Source organism: Schistocerca nitens, chromosome 8, assembly GCF_023898315.1.
Source record: "Schistocerca nitens isolate TAMUIC-IGC-003100 chromosome 8, iqSchNite1.1, whole genome shotgun sequence".
Taxonomy (NCBI): Eukaryota; Metazoa; Arthropoda; class Insecta; order Orthoptera; family Acrididae; genus Schistocerca; species Schistocerca nitens.
In genome coordinates this window covers 243,339,524-243,351,735 of record NC_064621.1, presented here as the reverse complement: position 1 = coordinate 243,351,735, position 12,212 = coordinate 243,339,524, and the positions used below count along the sequence as shown (strand labels likewise).

The following is a 12,212-nucleotide window of genomic DNA, read 5'->3' as shown; positions in this document are numbered from 1 at the left end:
AAAAAACTACTAATAAATTATTATTAATCATATCTATTTGTGTTGTCCAACTTATTTTTTGTAGTAGTGATCACACTGTGACAAGACAAGCATGTAAATACACTGTCTAGATATAGCAACTACTTTTCTGGTGTAGAGAATTCACTTCTCACAACCTTCATACTGGGTGCCAAAACTATTTCATGAATACTACAAATGTATTATATAAGTATGTGATAACATAAGGAAGTTTATGCAGTAGGTTAATATTAATTTTAAAAATGTAGAGCAGGTGACTGTGATGTCTTATTGGGCCAAAAGTTGACAAAAATAAAAAGAGCATTTGCAGTGGTCATTTCCATATGTCCACTAGATTGCTGCTCAATGGCTGACAATTTTTCGCCAATGATCCTAGCATAGTTTATAAAATGACAGCAGATGTGCGTTGACATGATATAAGTATGAACACATTACCATCTTTGAGACACACGTGAAAAAGGGAGGGGAGAGGGGCGTTCAGACCATGCAGTGTCTGTGTATAGAGTAATATAGCTGTAAGGGGGAACACAGGTCCTTGTGTTTTTGTGTTTTTTCATACGGGATTTGTCTTTGCAAGTGTACAGGGATGATGTCTTTGGTGATTAAGTATATGCTTACAGTGGTCCAAAAATAATAACCTCATTTAAGAAAAATAAAACACATCATAAAAAAATGCAAGTCTCATAACCTGGGCTACTAACAATTCAATTAGCTAATATTTATTAATTTATACTATAAAATCTCCAAGTTCTTACTGGTAAGTACAAGCTCTCTCTCTATACACACGAGGTGCAACAGTAAAGTAATGAGACTGATGTGAAAAAAATTGTTGCTTACCATTTTAGGCAAGTTTAGTATTGTCTCCTTCAAAGTGTTCCCTTCTGATTGCACACACTTTTTCCAGCGCTTCAGCCATTGATGGTAACATTTATGGAACTCATCTTCTGTAATATCCTCCAAGACCCTCGTCACAGCTTTATGGACATCTTGTGTTGTTTGAATATGGTGTCCCTTGACCACCGTTTTGACTCTTGGAAACAGAAAAAAGTCGCACAGAGCGATATCTGGTTAATAAGGTAGCTGTGGTAGTACTGAAATTTGTTTTGAGGTTAAAAATTGCTGAACTAATAGAGCAGTATGGGATGGTGCATTATTGTGATGCAGCATCCAATTATTAGCAATGTTGGCACGGACATGAAGAACACTTTTACGAAGTCTTTCTAAAATTTCTTTGCAGTAATATTGGTTAACTGTTTGTCCAGGAGGCACGAACTCTTTATGAACAATTCCCTTGGAATCAAAGAAGCACACAAGCATCCATTTCACTTTTGACTTTGACATGCGAACTTTTTTTTGGTCTGGGTGATCCCTTTGAGCACCATTGCTAACTTTGGCATTTTGTCTCTGGATCATACTGAAAAAACCAACTTTCATCGCCAGTGATAACAAGGCTCAGTAATTCTGGATTGATTTCCGTTTGCTCTAAAAGATCGGCTGCCACATTTTTCCATGTTTCTCGCTGCTGAGGTGTGAGATTTTTGGGGACCATTTTTGCACATATCTTTCTCATACCAAGATCTTCAGTTATTATTAGACGAACCATTTCTCAATTGATGATCAGTTCTTCTTCAATCATTTTTACGGATAATCTTCAATCAGATCGTACAAGCTCATGCACCCTGGCCAAGTTGACATCCGTCCATGAGGTTGATGTTCTCCCACTGTGCTCTTCATCTTCAACATTCGTTCTTCCTTCACTAAACATTTTATGCCAATGAAAAACTTGAGCTCTTGACATAACCTCCTCTCCAAAAGCCTTCTGAAGTTTACTGTAAATTGTCGTCGCGATTTCACCCAATTTAACGCAAGAAGAAATGGCATACCGTTGCGCAATATTATGCGGTTCCATTTCTGTGACAAGAGACATAAACACGTGCTAACTTATTACAGCACAACTCATGACTGAGCAGTTGCATCGATGTGCCGCTTGTACTAGAAACAGCTTATAGACCAAGGTCAAAGATATTGTGTCTATGCAAGCCTGCAGGGTTGCCACATCTTGCGGAGAGAATCAGTCTCATTACTTTATTGTAGCACCTCACATAAACCAATAGTTTTATTCCCACTTATTGTGCAACAATTTAAGTTAGGATGAAAACAACATGGGCCTACATACCTGGGACAATAGCTACAGTCTTCAAAGCTCGAAGGACCCTGAAAGTTCTCAAGGCAGCCAGGTTTCCTAGATCTATCCCCATGGTAACATAACTGAAAACGAAATGACATACAGAGATTAGGATTGATACTTGTGCAAATAAGATGTACATAATCTACATTATAAACATCCACTGCAGGAAAATGCTGTCATGATGTACTACTTGCTGTCATATCAGCATGTGCAATCTTTATGTGCAAGGAATAGCATATGGTCTGAATTAAATTAACAACGTGTCACAAAACATAAAATCATATCTAGCCAGTACATAAAACAGAATAGATATTTTACTATTTTGTAGAAATGAGTGCATACAAGTGAAAAACAGAGCAAAACAACCATGCACTATTTTCTGGAGTATGCCATAACATGTTATGGCAACTTACGAAGATTTGTAACAAATCAAACTGTTATTACCAAGACAATAGGATGCTTAAAAATGCCGAACAAATAATTAAGAAATTTTAAACTGTTTGTCAACTAATCAGATTCAGCTTTGTATCATTTAAGATCTATCAAGTACCTCTTTCAGAAAACTATTAATAGTTTTTCTTATAATTCTGCCGTTTTATTTACCATCATTTAACACACCATGTTTCAAAATGCACAGCAGATACACTCCATTAGCTAAGAGACTCCTTTTTCTTTTACTCTTTCCACAAGTGATTAATTACAAGAAAGAACAAAATGGGTCAAGCAATATTCATAAAAATTTTCTATACTTTATCTGATGTCTACATTATTCTAGTAATTTAATGGTTACATATATACTCCTCAAATTGAAGCTAATGAGCTTCGGTGAAAAATAGAAATCTAGCAGTTTTACTGGTAAAGATTTAGTTGTGATAATTTATCAGTGTTGTATCAAATGGGTAACAGAAGGGGTGATAAGTGTTCGTAGAGTGAAGAATTATGTTTCTGTTGTTATGTGAGAGTGTGAAATGAAAAGAAAGGGTTAGCCAAAATCTCTCACTCCTTTCAAAAAATAGAAACCAGGCTGATTAGTTTACTGTCCACATATGGCTGATGGATTACCATCAACAGGGGCTTATGCTCTATCCCCATTTATATATGAGAACTTTCGAATTAGAGGATACTGACACCAAATATGCTGTTCAGGGACAGCGTGTCACTGTATCTCCCTCATTTATCATACAAATTATAACAACAAAATTTCCTTGCTTGACAGCTACAAGGACTGTACCAAAGTGATGTGAAAACATGGTGTTTAATTAATTCTGAATAAATTTTGATCACTCACACAGAAAAGGTAACTGGAATGACCCTTGCTCTATACAAGTGTTACATAATCTTTCTTTTGTCTGCAGATAAATAATGGCTTCTGAGCAGAAGCAATATATTGTTATTGAGTTCCTGATGAAGGAGATGTGGTAGCTGTTCCAGATTCACAAAAGGGTACTGATGTGTACTGAGATGACACATACACAAGAGCAATATGCATAGGGGTATGAAGGAAGTTACAAAAGGAGAAAATCTACACTAAAGGCCAACAGTGTAGTGGGAAACAATCAACTGTGATTTTGAGTTCAACAATAGTGTAAATAAATCACTCCAATTACTTGTGCAATTCAACCATTTACATCAGATAATACAGATGTTATGGCCACTTTTGCATTTCTTAAGGTCCAGATCTCATATCTCTGAGGTAAATAACAGCTATATCACAACAATTCAGCAGGTTTGTCTGCAAAAGTAAGTGAACCCAAAAGAAAAATCAAGTCTAACAAAATACAAAACCCAAGAGACCAGTTACCAGTTGCCCGAAAAGAAGCAATTGGAGCAGAGCTAACAGAAACACAAAAGTCAAAAACCAAACATCACAATGCCACTAGCTGAAGGTACTTTCTTTTTCATTGTTTCTATTACCCCCATTTCATTTGCTTCAATTCATTGACTGATAACACTTTTCTGCATATTGATACGCATGTCTGCAGGTGAGTGCAGTCACACCTATCAATTATTTTCAATTGTGTGAAGCCGTAACACCAACTTCATTTCAGAACGACTGAAGCGCCTAGAAGTGCACGGCCACACCGGCCGGCACTTCTATTAGAGACCAAATTAATTACAGAACTGTATTTCACACTGCCCAGCCGCCAGAAATGGTAATGAATGATAGTTCAATAAAAGATGCAAAATATGACAACAGTTCCTATATACAACTTACAAACAAAGTTAAGTTTTCCTGTTGCTGCTGCATAAAAGTCCTTTTGACGAGCAGACACACAGAAATATTGTCTCATTGAAACCACAATCAAGTCCAAATCTGAATGTAGGGTCGTCAATGAGGCACAACACTTATCACTGAAAGCATATTTATTACTGACACCAACGTACAGGCAGAACAGAAATGATCTCCTGGACAGAGTGTGGAGCAGTTTACACAAACATCAAATATCCCAGACTGCTGATATCCATACAAACATTAAAAATATAAGACTTATCAAGAACCTTTCAGAAAGTATAAATATTAAATAACAAATAATTTCTGGGGGCCACATTTGTATGGTGACTCGCAGCATGCCAGCCAACAATGCTAACCAATACATCCCACTGCATTCACCACACCTTGTGGCAGTGTTCCATCTCCTGGAGAAACACTAGTTTGCTGTTTCAAAAGACCTTCTGGAGCCAACTACAGTACCTTGGAGGTAGATCCTGTCAGAGGTCATTTGAATTGCGGCACTAGTGGATCCTCATGTTCTTGGCATGTTGTTACATCCTCTTCACTATGATGAGCATCAATGGTAGCTCCTCCCACTGAAGCTTCACGATTTTTGATGGGTCTTCAGTTTCCTTAAATGTCTCATCATTGATCTGCATCTCTAGACTGTAATAGGGCTTCATGCAGTGGACATGGACAACGTCTCTGTGGTTTTGTGTTCTTGATGAACGATCACAGTCTTCGACTTCTTATGTGACAACTGAGAAGTGATGAAGGATACCATATGGCTCAAAGTAGCACTTTAATAACATTTCCGATTTTTTCACTTTGCACACAGGTGTAAAAATCCCTATCAAATCACCTGGGCCATATCTCACTGGGCTGGCACTTGGCATTATAGTGCTCTCCGTCTTTCTCTTGAGTGCCCAGTGTCCGTATGTGAGCCAGCTGTCATGTTTCTTTCGTCCTGGAGATGAGATGTTTGATGTAGTCATCCTGACAATCGTCTGGTTGAAACATTGTCGTTTCAGCCTCACGAACGTGGAACTACAATAACAGTATGAACCTGCAGTGTCTTGCTTCACTCTGCTGTACGTGAATGTCATGATTGGCAGTACTTTATCCGAGTTAGGCATGAATGTACATCAAGAGCATATTGGCAATGTCATATTAAAGCATTCTGTAAGGCCATTTGTCTGTGGATGGTAGGGAGTTGACATGCTGTGGGTATTGTTGCAAGTTGAAATTACCCCTGATACTAGTTTCAACTGAAAAACATTTCCATGAACTGAGATCATCACATAGGATGCTCTGTGGTTTAAAATCGTGTCTTTTATAAGAAAAAGGACTTTTGCAATTTCTAGAGCTTCAGTAGTCGGCACAGCATTGGTGTCAGCATAAAGTGTGAGGTTGTCAGCGCAGACTATTATCCATCAATTCCTGTTCGTCGATTTTACGAACTTCCCCGGAACATCAGATCCATTTTGGCGGAATGGCTTTATTGCAGGTAGAACTGGAACCAGATGCCCAAGAGGTAATTGGGGCACATGCTTCAATCACTGGTATTCCTTACATTAGCTCACATAGTGTCTAACAAATCAGTATAAACCTGGCCAGTGGTACCTCCATCTGATTCTGTGTAGAGTCTTCATGAATTCAAGGTGAGCAGAGATTGCAGCATCACCAAAATACTTCAGGATAGCTGGTTGTAGATGAGCTGGAAATGCGAGAAATCATTTCTGCCTCAATGGATCATAATCCCTCCAATATTTAGTGCTTGGAATTCTCCACTGGTCAGTTCTTCTTTCTTCAAAGCTTCTACAATTTTCAGCAATGCTAGATCACCCCTCTGTTCAGCAGAAGTGTAATTTAATGCAGCGGTGACAGAGATTTCATCCACACTGCTGTGTTCCGACAATGGATTCCCTGAAAAACAGTTGGCATCCTTGTGTTTGTGTCTACTTTTGTACACGACTGTGATGTCATACTCCTGCTGCCTCAGAGCCTACCTCACCAATCGACCCAGTGGATCGTCAAGACTAGTCAGCCACCTTAAAGAATGGTAATCTGTCACAATGGTGAGTGGTATGTCAAATAAATATGGCTGGAACTTGTTGACTGGCCAAAAAACTTCAAGGCACCCTCTCTCTGTTGTAGAAGCATCCATCTCAGACTTGTACTCTACAATCATAAGCTATCACCTTTTCAGCACCTTCCTGAATTTGCACTAGAACTGCACCTATCCTATAACTGCTAGCACCATATCTGTCTTTGCAATCTCATTATACAATGCCAGGACTGGAGAAGATGTTACCACCTCCTTAAGGACAAGGGAAGATCTTTCTTGGATCTCATTCCAGAATATCTTCCAACAATACTTCTTGCAAGGGCTAGGCCTAGTGATGCGGGCTAGGCAAATGCCCAGTTGGCAGGACATTTATAAATGGGCATTTGCCTGGGAATTTATCTAAAGCAGTATTAAATGCCCCAAATCTGGGCACACACACACACACACACACACACACACACACACACACGTGCACACACATCACACATTGAACAGCTGTGTAGTGATAAGCCAGTATAAAAAAAAGCATTGTCCTTGGGTCATCAGTTTGCAATGTAACACACTTTAAATCCATGTAAAATCTCTGAATATCACTGATGAATGATTATTGATAGTAAAATTATTACTGAATTGATTAAACAGCTGGCAAGTGTTTCTTGATAATGGATGCATTCTTAAATGTTAAACTGTTTTCAGTGGGAATAATGCTTTATTGTCAGATGTAGTGACATTTGAGACACAGACTATAGTCTCTGTTGGTCCATTATAGTGAATGGACATTGGCTAGTATGTACTTTTCAATTCAATAAATTTTACCAACAGCCGTATACTTTAGGTTATTTTATTTTATTTCGAATGCAACCAGTTTCAGCAATTCATTTTGCCATCTTCAAGCCCCATACGCTTTTTTCGAATCAACGAGCTTACCATACAGTGCCATAAAACTGGGTACTGTGAATCCCAGTCGTTATGCAACTGATTCATACAAAAGCGTGACACCAACTGCTTTCATCTGAATCAGTTGCACAGTGATTGGGATTCACGGTATCCAGTTTTATGGCACTGTACGGTAAGCTCATTGATTCGAAAAAAGCGTATGGGGCTTGAAGATGGCAAAATGAATTGCTGAAACTAGTTGTGTTCGAAATAAAATAAAATAACCTAATGTATGTGGCTCTTGGTAAAATTGAAAAACAGACTAAAGTTTTCTATTCTGCTCCTTTCTTTATCTACCTTTGTATGACTGTACTGTTATGAAGATAAAATGAGAACACTAACATAAAAATGATTTAATAACAAAGAATCAATGCTGAAGACGCTGGAATCATTCAATTCCAATACTAGTCGATTCCTAGAGAATTGGCAATTCTTGGACTCATGGAATTGAAATCGGCACGACTCATCCCTAATTAAAACCATTATGGAAAAACTTTTTGAACTCTAATATTTTTACAGTAGTATAGTATATGTAAAAATACTACTTACAGGCTACCTACTTAATATAAACTGTATTTTATTTCAGGAATTACTTTTAAACTTGAATTATGTTTTCTTTTTTATTGTGTGCAACCCCAAGAACTCACCTCATCAAAAATGTACTGTTACCTTTACAGTCCAATTACTTTCCTCTAACAACTCTTCCCTAACTCTCAAGCAGCTTTCTGAACTTGGTTACCCAACCATTACAGAAGCAGTGCAGCAAAACACCTTTTCCAATAAAAATATCATTTTAAAATTTGTTTATAAATACCACTTATCAATTAATCTTTAAAATGCATAAATGCCTGGGCATTTATCATGGGCATTTGCCCCAACTTAAAAACGCTCAGGCATTTTACATTGCTGGCCAGGCCTTGGTACAGAAGTCCTTTATGAATTGCTGGAGGAACGAGCACATTCAGAGAGAAGTCCTCACGTCACAAATGTGCCAAGGAATTAGAAAATCTGTGACTGCTCTTATTTCCTCAGGATCATGACAGACTCCATCATCATTCACTAGATACCCCAGGAGTTTTATTTCTTGGTCAGCGAAGACGCACTTTTTAGGATTCACACAGAGGTCTGCAGTCTGAAGACATTTCAACATGTCATCAGACAACTTAGATGTCCTTCAAATGCTAACAAAAAATGACAATGACATCCAGATATGAAAGATATGTGGTCCATTTAAGATGTAGAAGCAGGTTGTCCATCATAGGTTCGAAAGTGGCTGCAGTGTTACACAGTTCAAACAGCATAACTTTAAACTCACAGTGCTATTTGGAGTTAGGAAGTCAGTCTTTATCCAATCAGCGTCCTCACTCTTGCTTCACTGGCAGTCTGTCTACATGTCCATAGCTTGCGTGCCCACCCAGAAGCTGCAGGGAGGCATGGGCTCTGCTGGGGAGGTGTGGGTAAACTGCAGATGTGCGAGCAGTCTTGCAGCTGGGCTGTAGTATATGTGGTAGTAATAAACAGGGCAAGCCCAAGTGACCAAGTGTGACCAAACAAGTTGTGCAAGTACAGAACACATACTATTGGGCCATCGGTCATGTTGTCTAAAGTGTTGACAGCTGCCTGCAGGAAGGCTGATGTTACACATGCCCGTGCCCAGTGGGGCAGTGTTGGAACAACTAGCCCTAGGGTGTCATCAATGTGCAGAATGGATAGACATCTTTCTTTGTGACTTTATTCAGTTGTCAGTAGTGCACACAGAAAAACCAAGTGCCAACCTCATTCACAAGCACCATAGGAGAGGACCAAGGTTTCTCTGAAGGTTCAATGATGTCATCTTCTCCATTTCGTCCTGTATTACCCATCATTCAGCCAGCAACACTCTGTATAAGTACCAGCTAGTTCGTGAATGATCCCCAGAATTGATACAATGTTTTATCATAGGCCACTTGTCTGTCTTTTCTCCACACCAGATTTGAAAAAATCCAAAAACTGACGCAGAATGGCTAGATCGATGATATTAAGCTGCCCTTCCTTGACTGATTCAGCTGATGCACCTACCTTTAAGGATGAGTTGTGGCCACTCATGACAATTAGTGATCCAAAGTTCTCCTTGACCACCAGCAATGCTTGTGATCTTCACTGGCATATGAATTTATTTTGTTAGCCTGAATAGCTTTTTGCAATCAACAAAAAGCTTCATAATTTAACTAATCATCTCAATTAACAACTTGAACTCATTTCACTGATGATGGCAGAATAACAACATCTTCAATAACAACACCTGCTGAGAACAATCTTTGTTATGTCTGCTTCTTAGAATAGCTCTTTCAATCTGGAGCTCTGATCTTCCACAGTCTATGACTGCTTGCAATGCCAGCAAGTAGCCCCATCCAAGAACAGCATTATGACTACATTCTGTTAAAATGACAAATTCAAAAGACTGCATTCAGTCATTGATAGTTATTATTGCAATATATGTTCCTGTCGACTGGACACCTTTTTCATTTGCAACTTTCAGCACAATCACTTTCAGATAACTGACGTAGTCTTCTTTACCTGATGACAATAAGCCTCCAATGTTACAGAAATGGAAGCCTCTGACTGGTGCCCCAATAAGTTGGCCGTCGATGATGACATCAGTGACATTTCCTGTGATCTTGGTGACTATCATCCATGCAGGATTTGCATTTGTGGCAGCCTCACTTCCACAGATGGTTGACTCACTTAGTTTTTCTGAAGTAGATAAGTAGCTGGTTAACTCTCTGTGGTGACAGGAAACAGCTACAGCATGTTGGCGAGGAACCTTGTCCCAGATATGGCAATGAGCTCCATCTCATAGGTCAACAATAATTGTCTGCATTTGACTATCATGAATAAATCTGTTGTGATGCTGGAAATCTAGCAGTGCAGTAGTCACCAAAAACCCACCTTCTTTTTCTGCAGTAGTGTACAATGTGTACATGGCATCCACACTGGTGTTCTGTTCTCTGAAAATATGTTCTTCTTTGGGGTATTATACCTGGCATACGAATTGGTTATGCCTGTGTCAGTCACGTGATGGGTTGTCATTTGATGGTTGAGGCGTTAAGTCCAAGGTGGCCCAGTCTACTCTTCCTGGTGCGTTCAGCTTAGGCTGGAGATTGGTGCTAAAGATTGATGGCTCTAAGCACTATGGGACTTAACATCTGAGGTCATCAGTCTCCTAGACATAGAACTATTTAAACCGAACTAACCTAAGGACATCACACACATCCATGTCAGAGGCAGGATTCGAACCTGCGACTGCAGCAGCAGCATGGTTCCGGACTGAAGTGCCTAGAACAGCTCGGCCACAGTAGCCGGCACTAAAGATTGATACACTTCCTGGATGTTCATTGTTACCTCTTCTCCTAGTATCTACCACATGAGAAAGACAAGCTCACAATGGTCTTCCAAAATTGGCGTAGGGACAACATTTGATGGTTGGTCACACATCTTGATGTGATTCTTTGTCTGTTGCATTTCCTTGATTCACTGGAACATCACTTGATAGATTCCTTGTGACATCTTTTACCAGAGAACTATGTCTTCTGTGACTCCTTTCATCAAGTGTGAGATTTTATCAGCTTCTGTCATATTGGATTCACAATTTGGCATAGCTTCAAAACATTCTGTATGTACAACTGCTTCATTTCCCTATAACTTGGGCCCTGTTCATCAGTTGTTTTTCCTCTAAGTGGATTGTCACCAAATGTTTTCTTCAGTTCAGCTTGGAATTTGTCCCAGTTATTGAGTATCTCTTTGTTGTTCTCGAACCACTGCTGGGTTGTGGTTCCAAAGCAAAAATACGCATTTCTCAAACACATTATGTCGCCCCACATGTTATATTTGGTGACTTGGTCGAATCTTTTCACCATTTTGTCAGGTTCTTACCATCATCCCCAAAAAACACTAATGGATGCCTGATGTGGAGCTGACTGCTGTTTTGGAATCTATCTGCCTCCTGAATATAAAGATCTTAGGAAAAATGTTACTGCCTTTATTTTGGTTCCATAGGTGACGGATTTTACGTTGTGTAATTGGAGCCATAGGGATGTAGATGTTTTGAAGTACCCTGTGTGTCCACTAAACAATGCCACACTGAAACCACAATGAAGTCCAAATCTGATGGCAGGTTCTTCAACGAGGTTCAATGCTTAGCACTGAAAGCATGTTTATTAATGATACTAAGCCAGAACAAAACGATCTCCTGGAGAGAGAGTGTAGCTATTTATACAAACATCGAATATTCAAGAATGTCCGAATTAAAACAATCATCTAATATTCCATAATATGCAAAAAATACTAACATACTGTATTTCAGTGCAGCTAACCACTATGCCACAGTCCACACCACATAGCATGTGGCAACATCTTCAAAGACATCTCAGCAAAGAAAACTAATAGTGTTTACAGTTTCTGTTACATCAACTCATTTCACGAATATCATTTTCAGATACTGGCAACAGCATTACCATTTTTTCTCAAATTTCCTAGTTTCACTAAGAAAACAGCCATCTGTAATTCTCAACATCTTTCAATAATTTCTTTCATGACATTTCATTTTAATTTTCTCTTTGTTTCTAGACTCTTCCCAAATTACTGTCATTCTTCACGCAACTTCCTCTGGATTTTTTTCTGTTCACGTTTTTTAATTACAATATATTCAGAAACTCTTTCATTTTAATCTTTGCAAGCTTTTTCACCTATTATTATAGTCATTTGTTTATTATACACCTTAGCAGCATGATTTGCATTTCCTCACCTCCTTC

At 38.8% G+C, this 12,212-nt stretch overlaps 1 protein-coding gene across 1 annotated transcript in view; it reads right to left on the bottom strand.

Moving 5' to 3' along the window:
• Positions 1-12,212, bottom strand: part of LOC126199500 (sodium channel protein para-like) — a 391,295-nt gene that overhangs the window by 228,669 nt on the left and 150,414 nt on the right. The window contains exon 5 of the mRNA XM_049936423.1: positions 2,195-2,286. Within this exon, the coding sequence (XP_049792380.1) occupies positions 2,195-2,286 (92 nt within the window). The remainder of the gene's footprint in view (positions 1-2,194; positions 2,287-12,212) is intronic.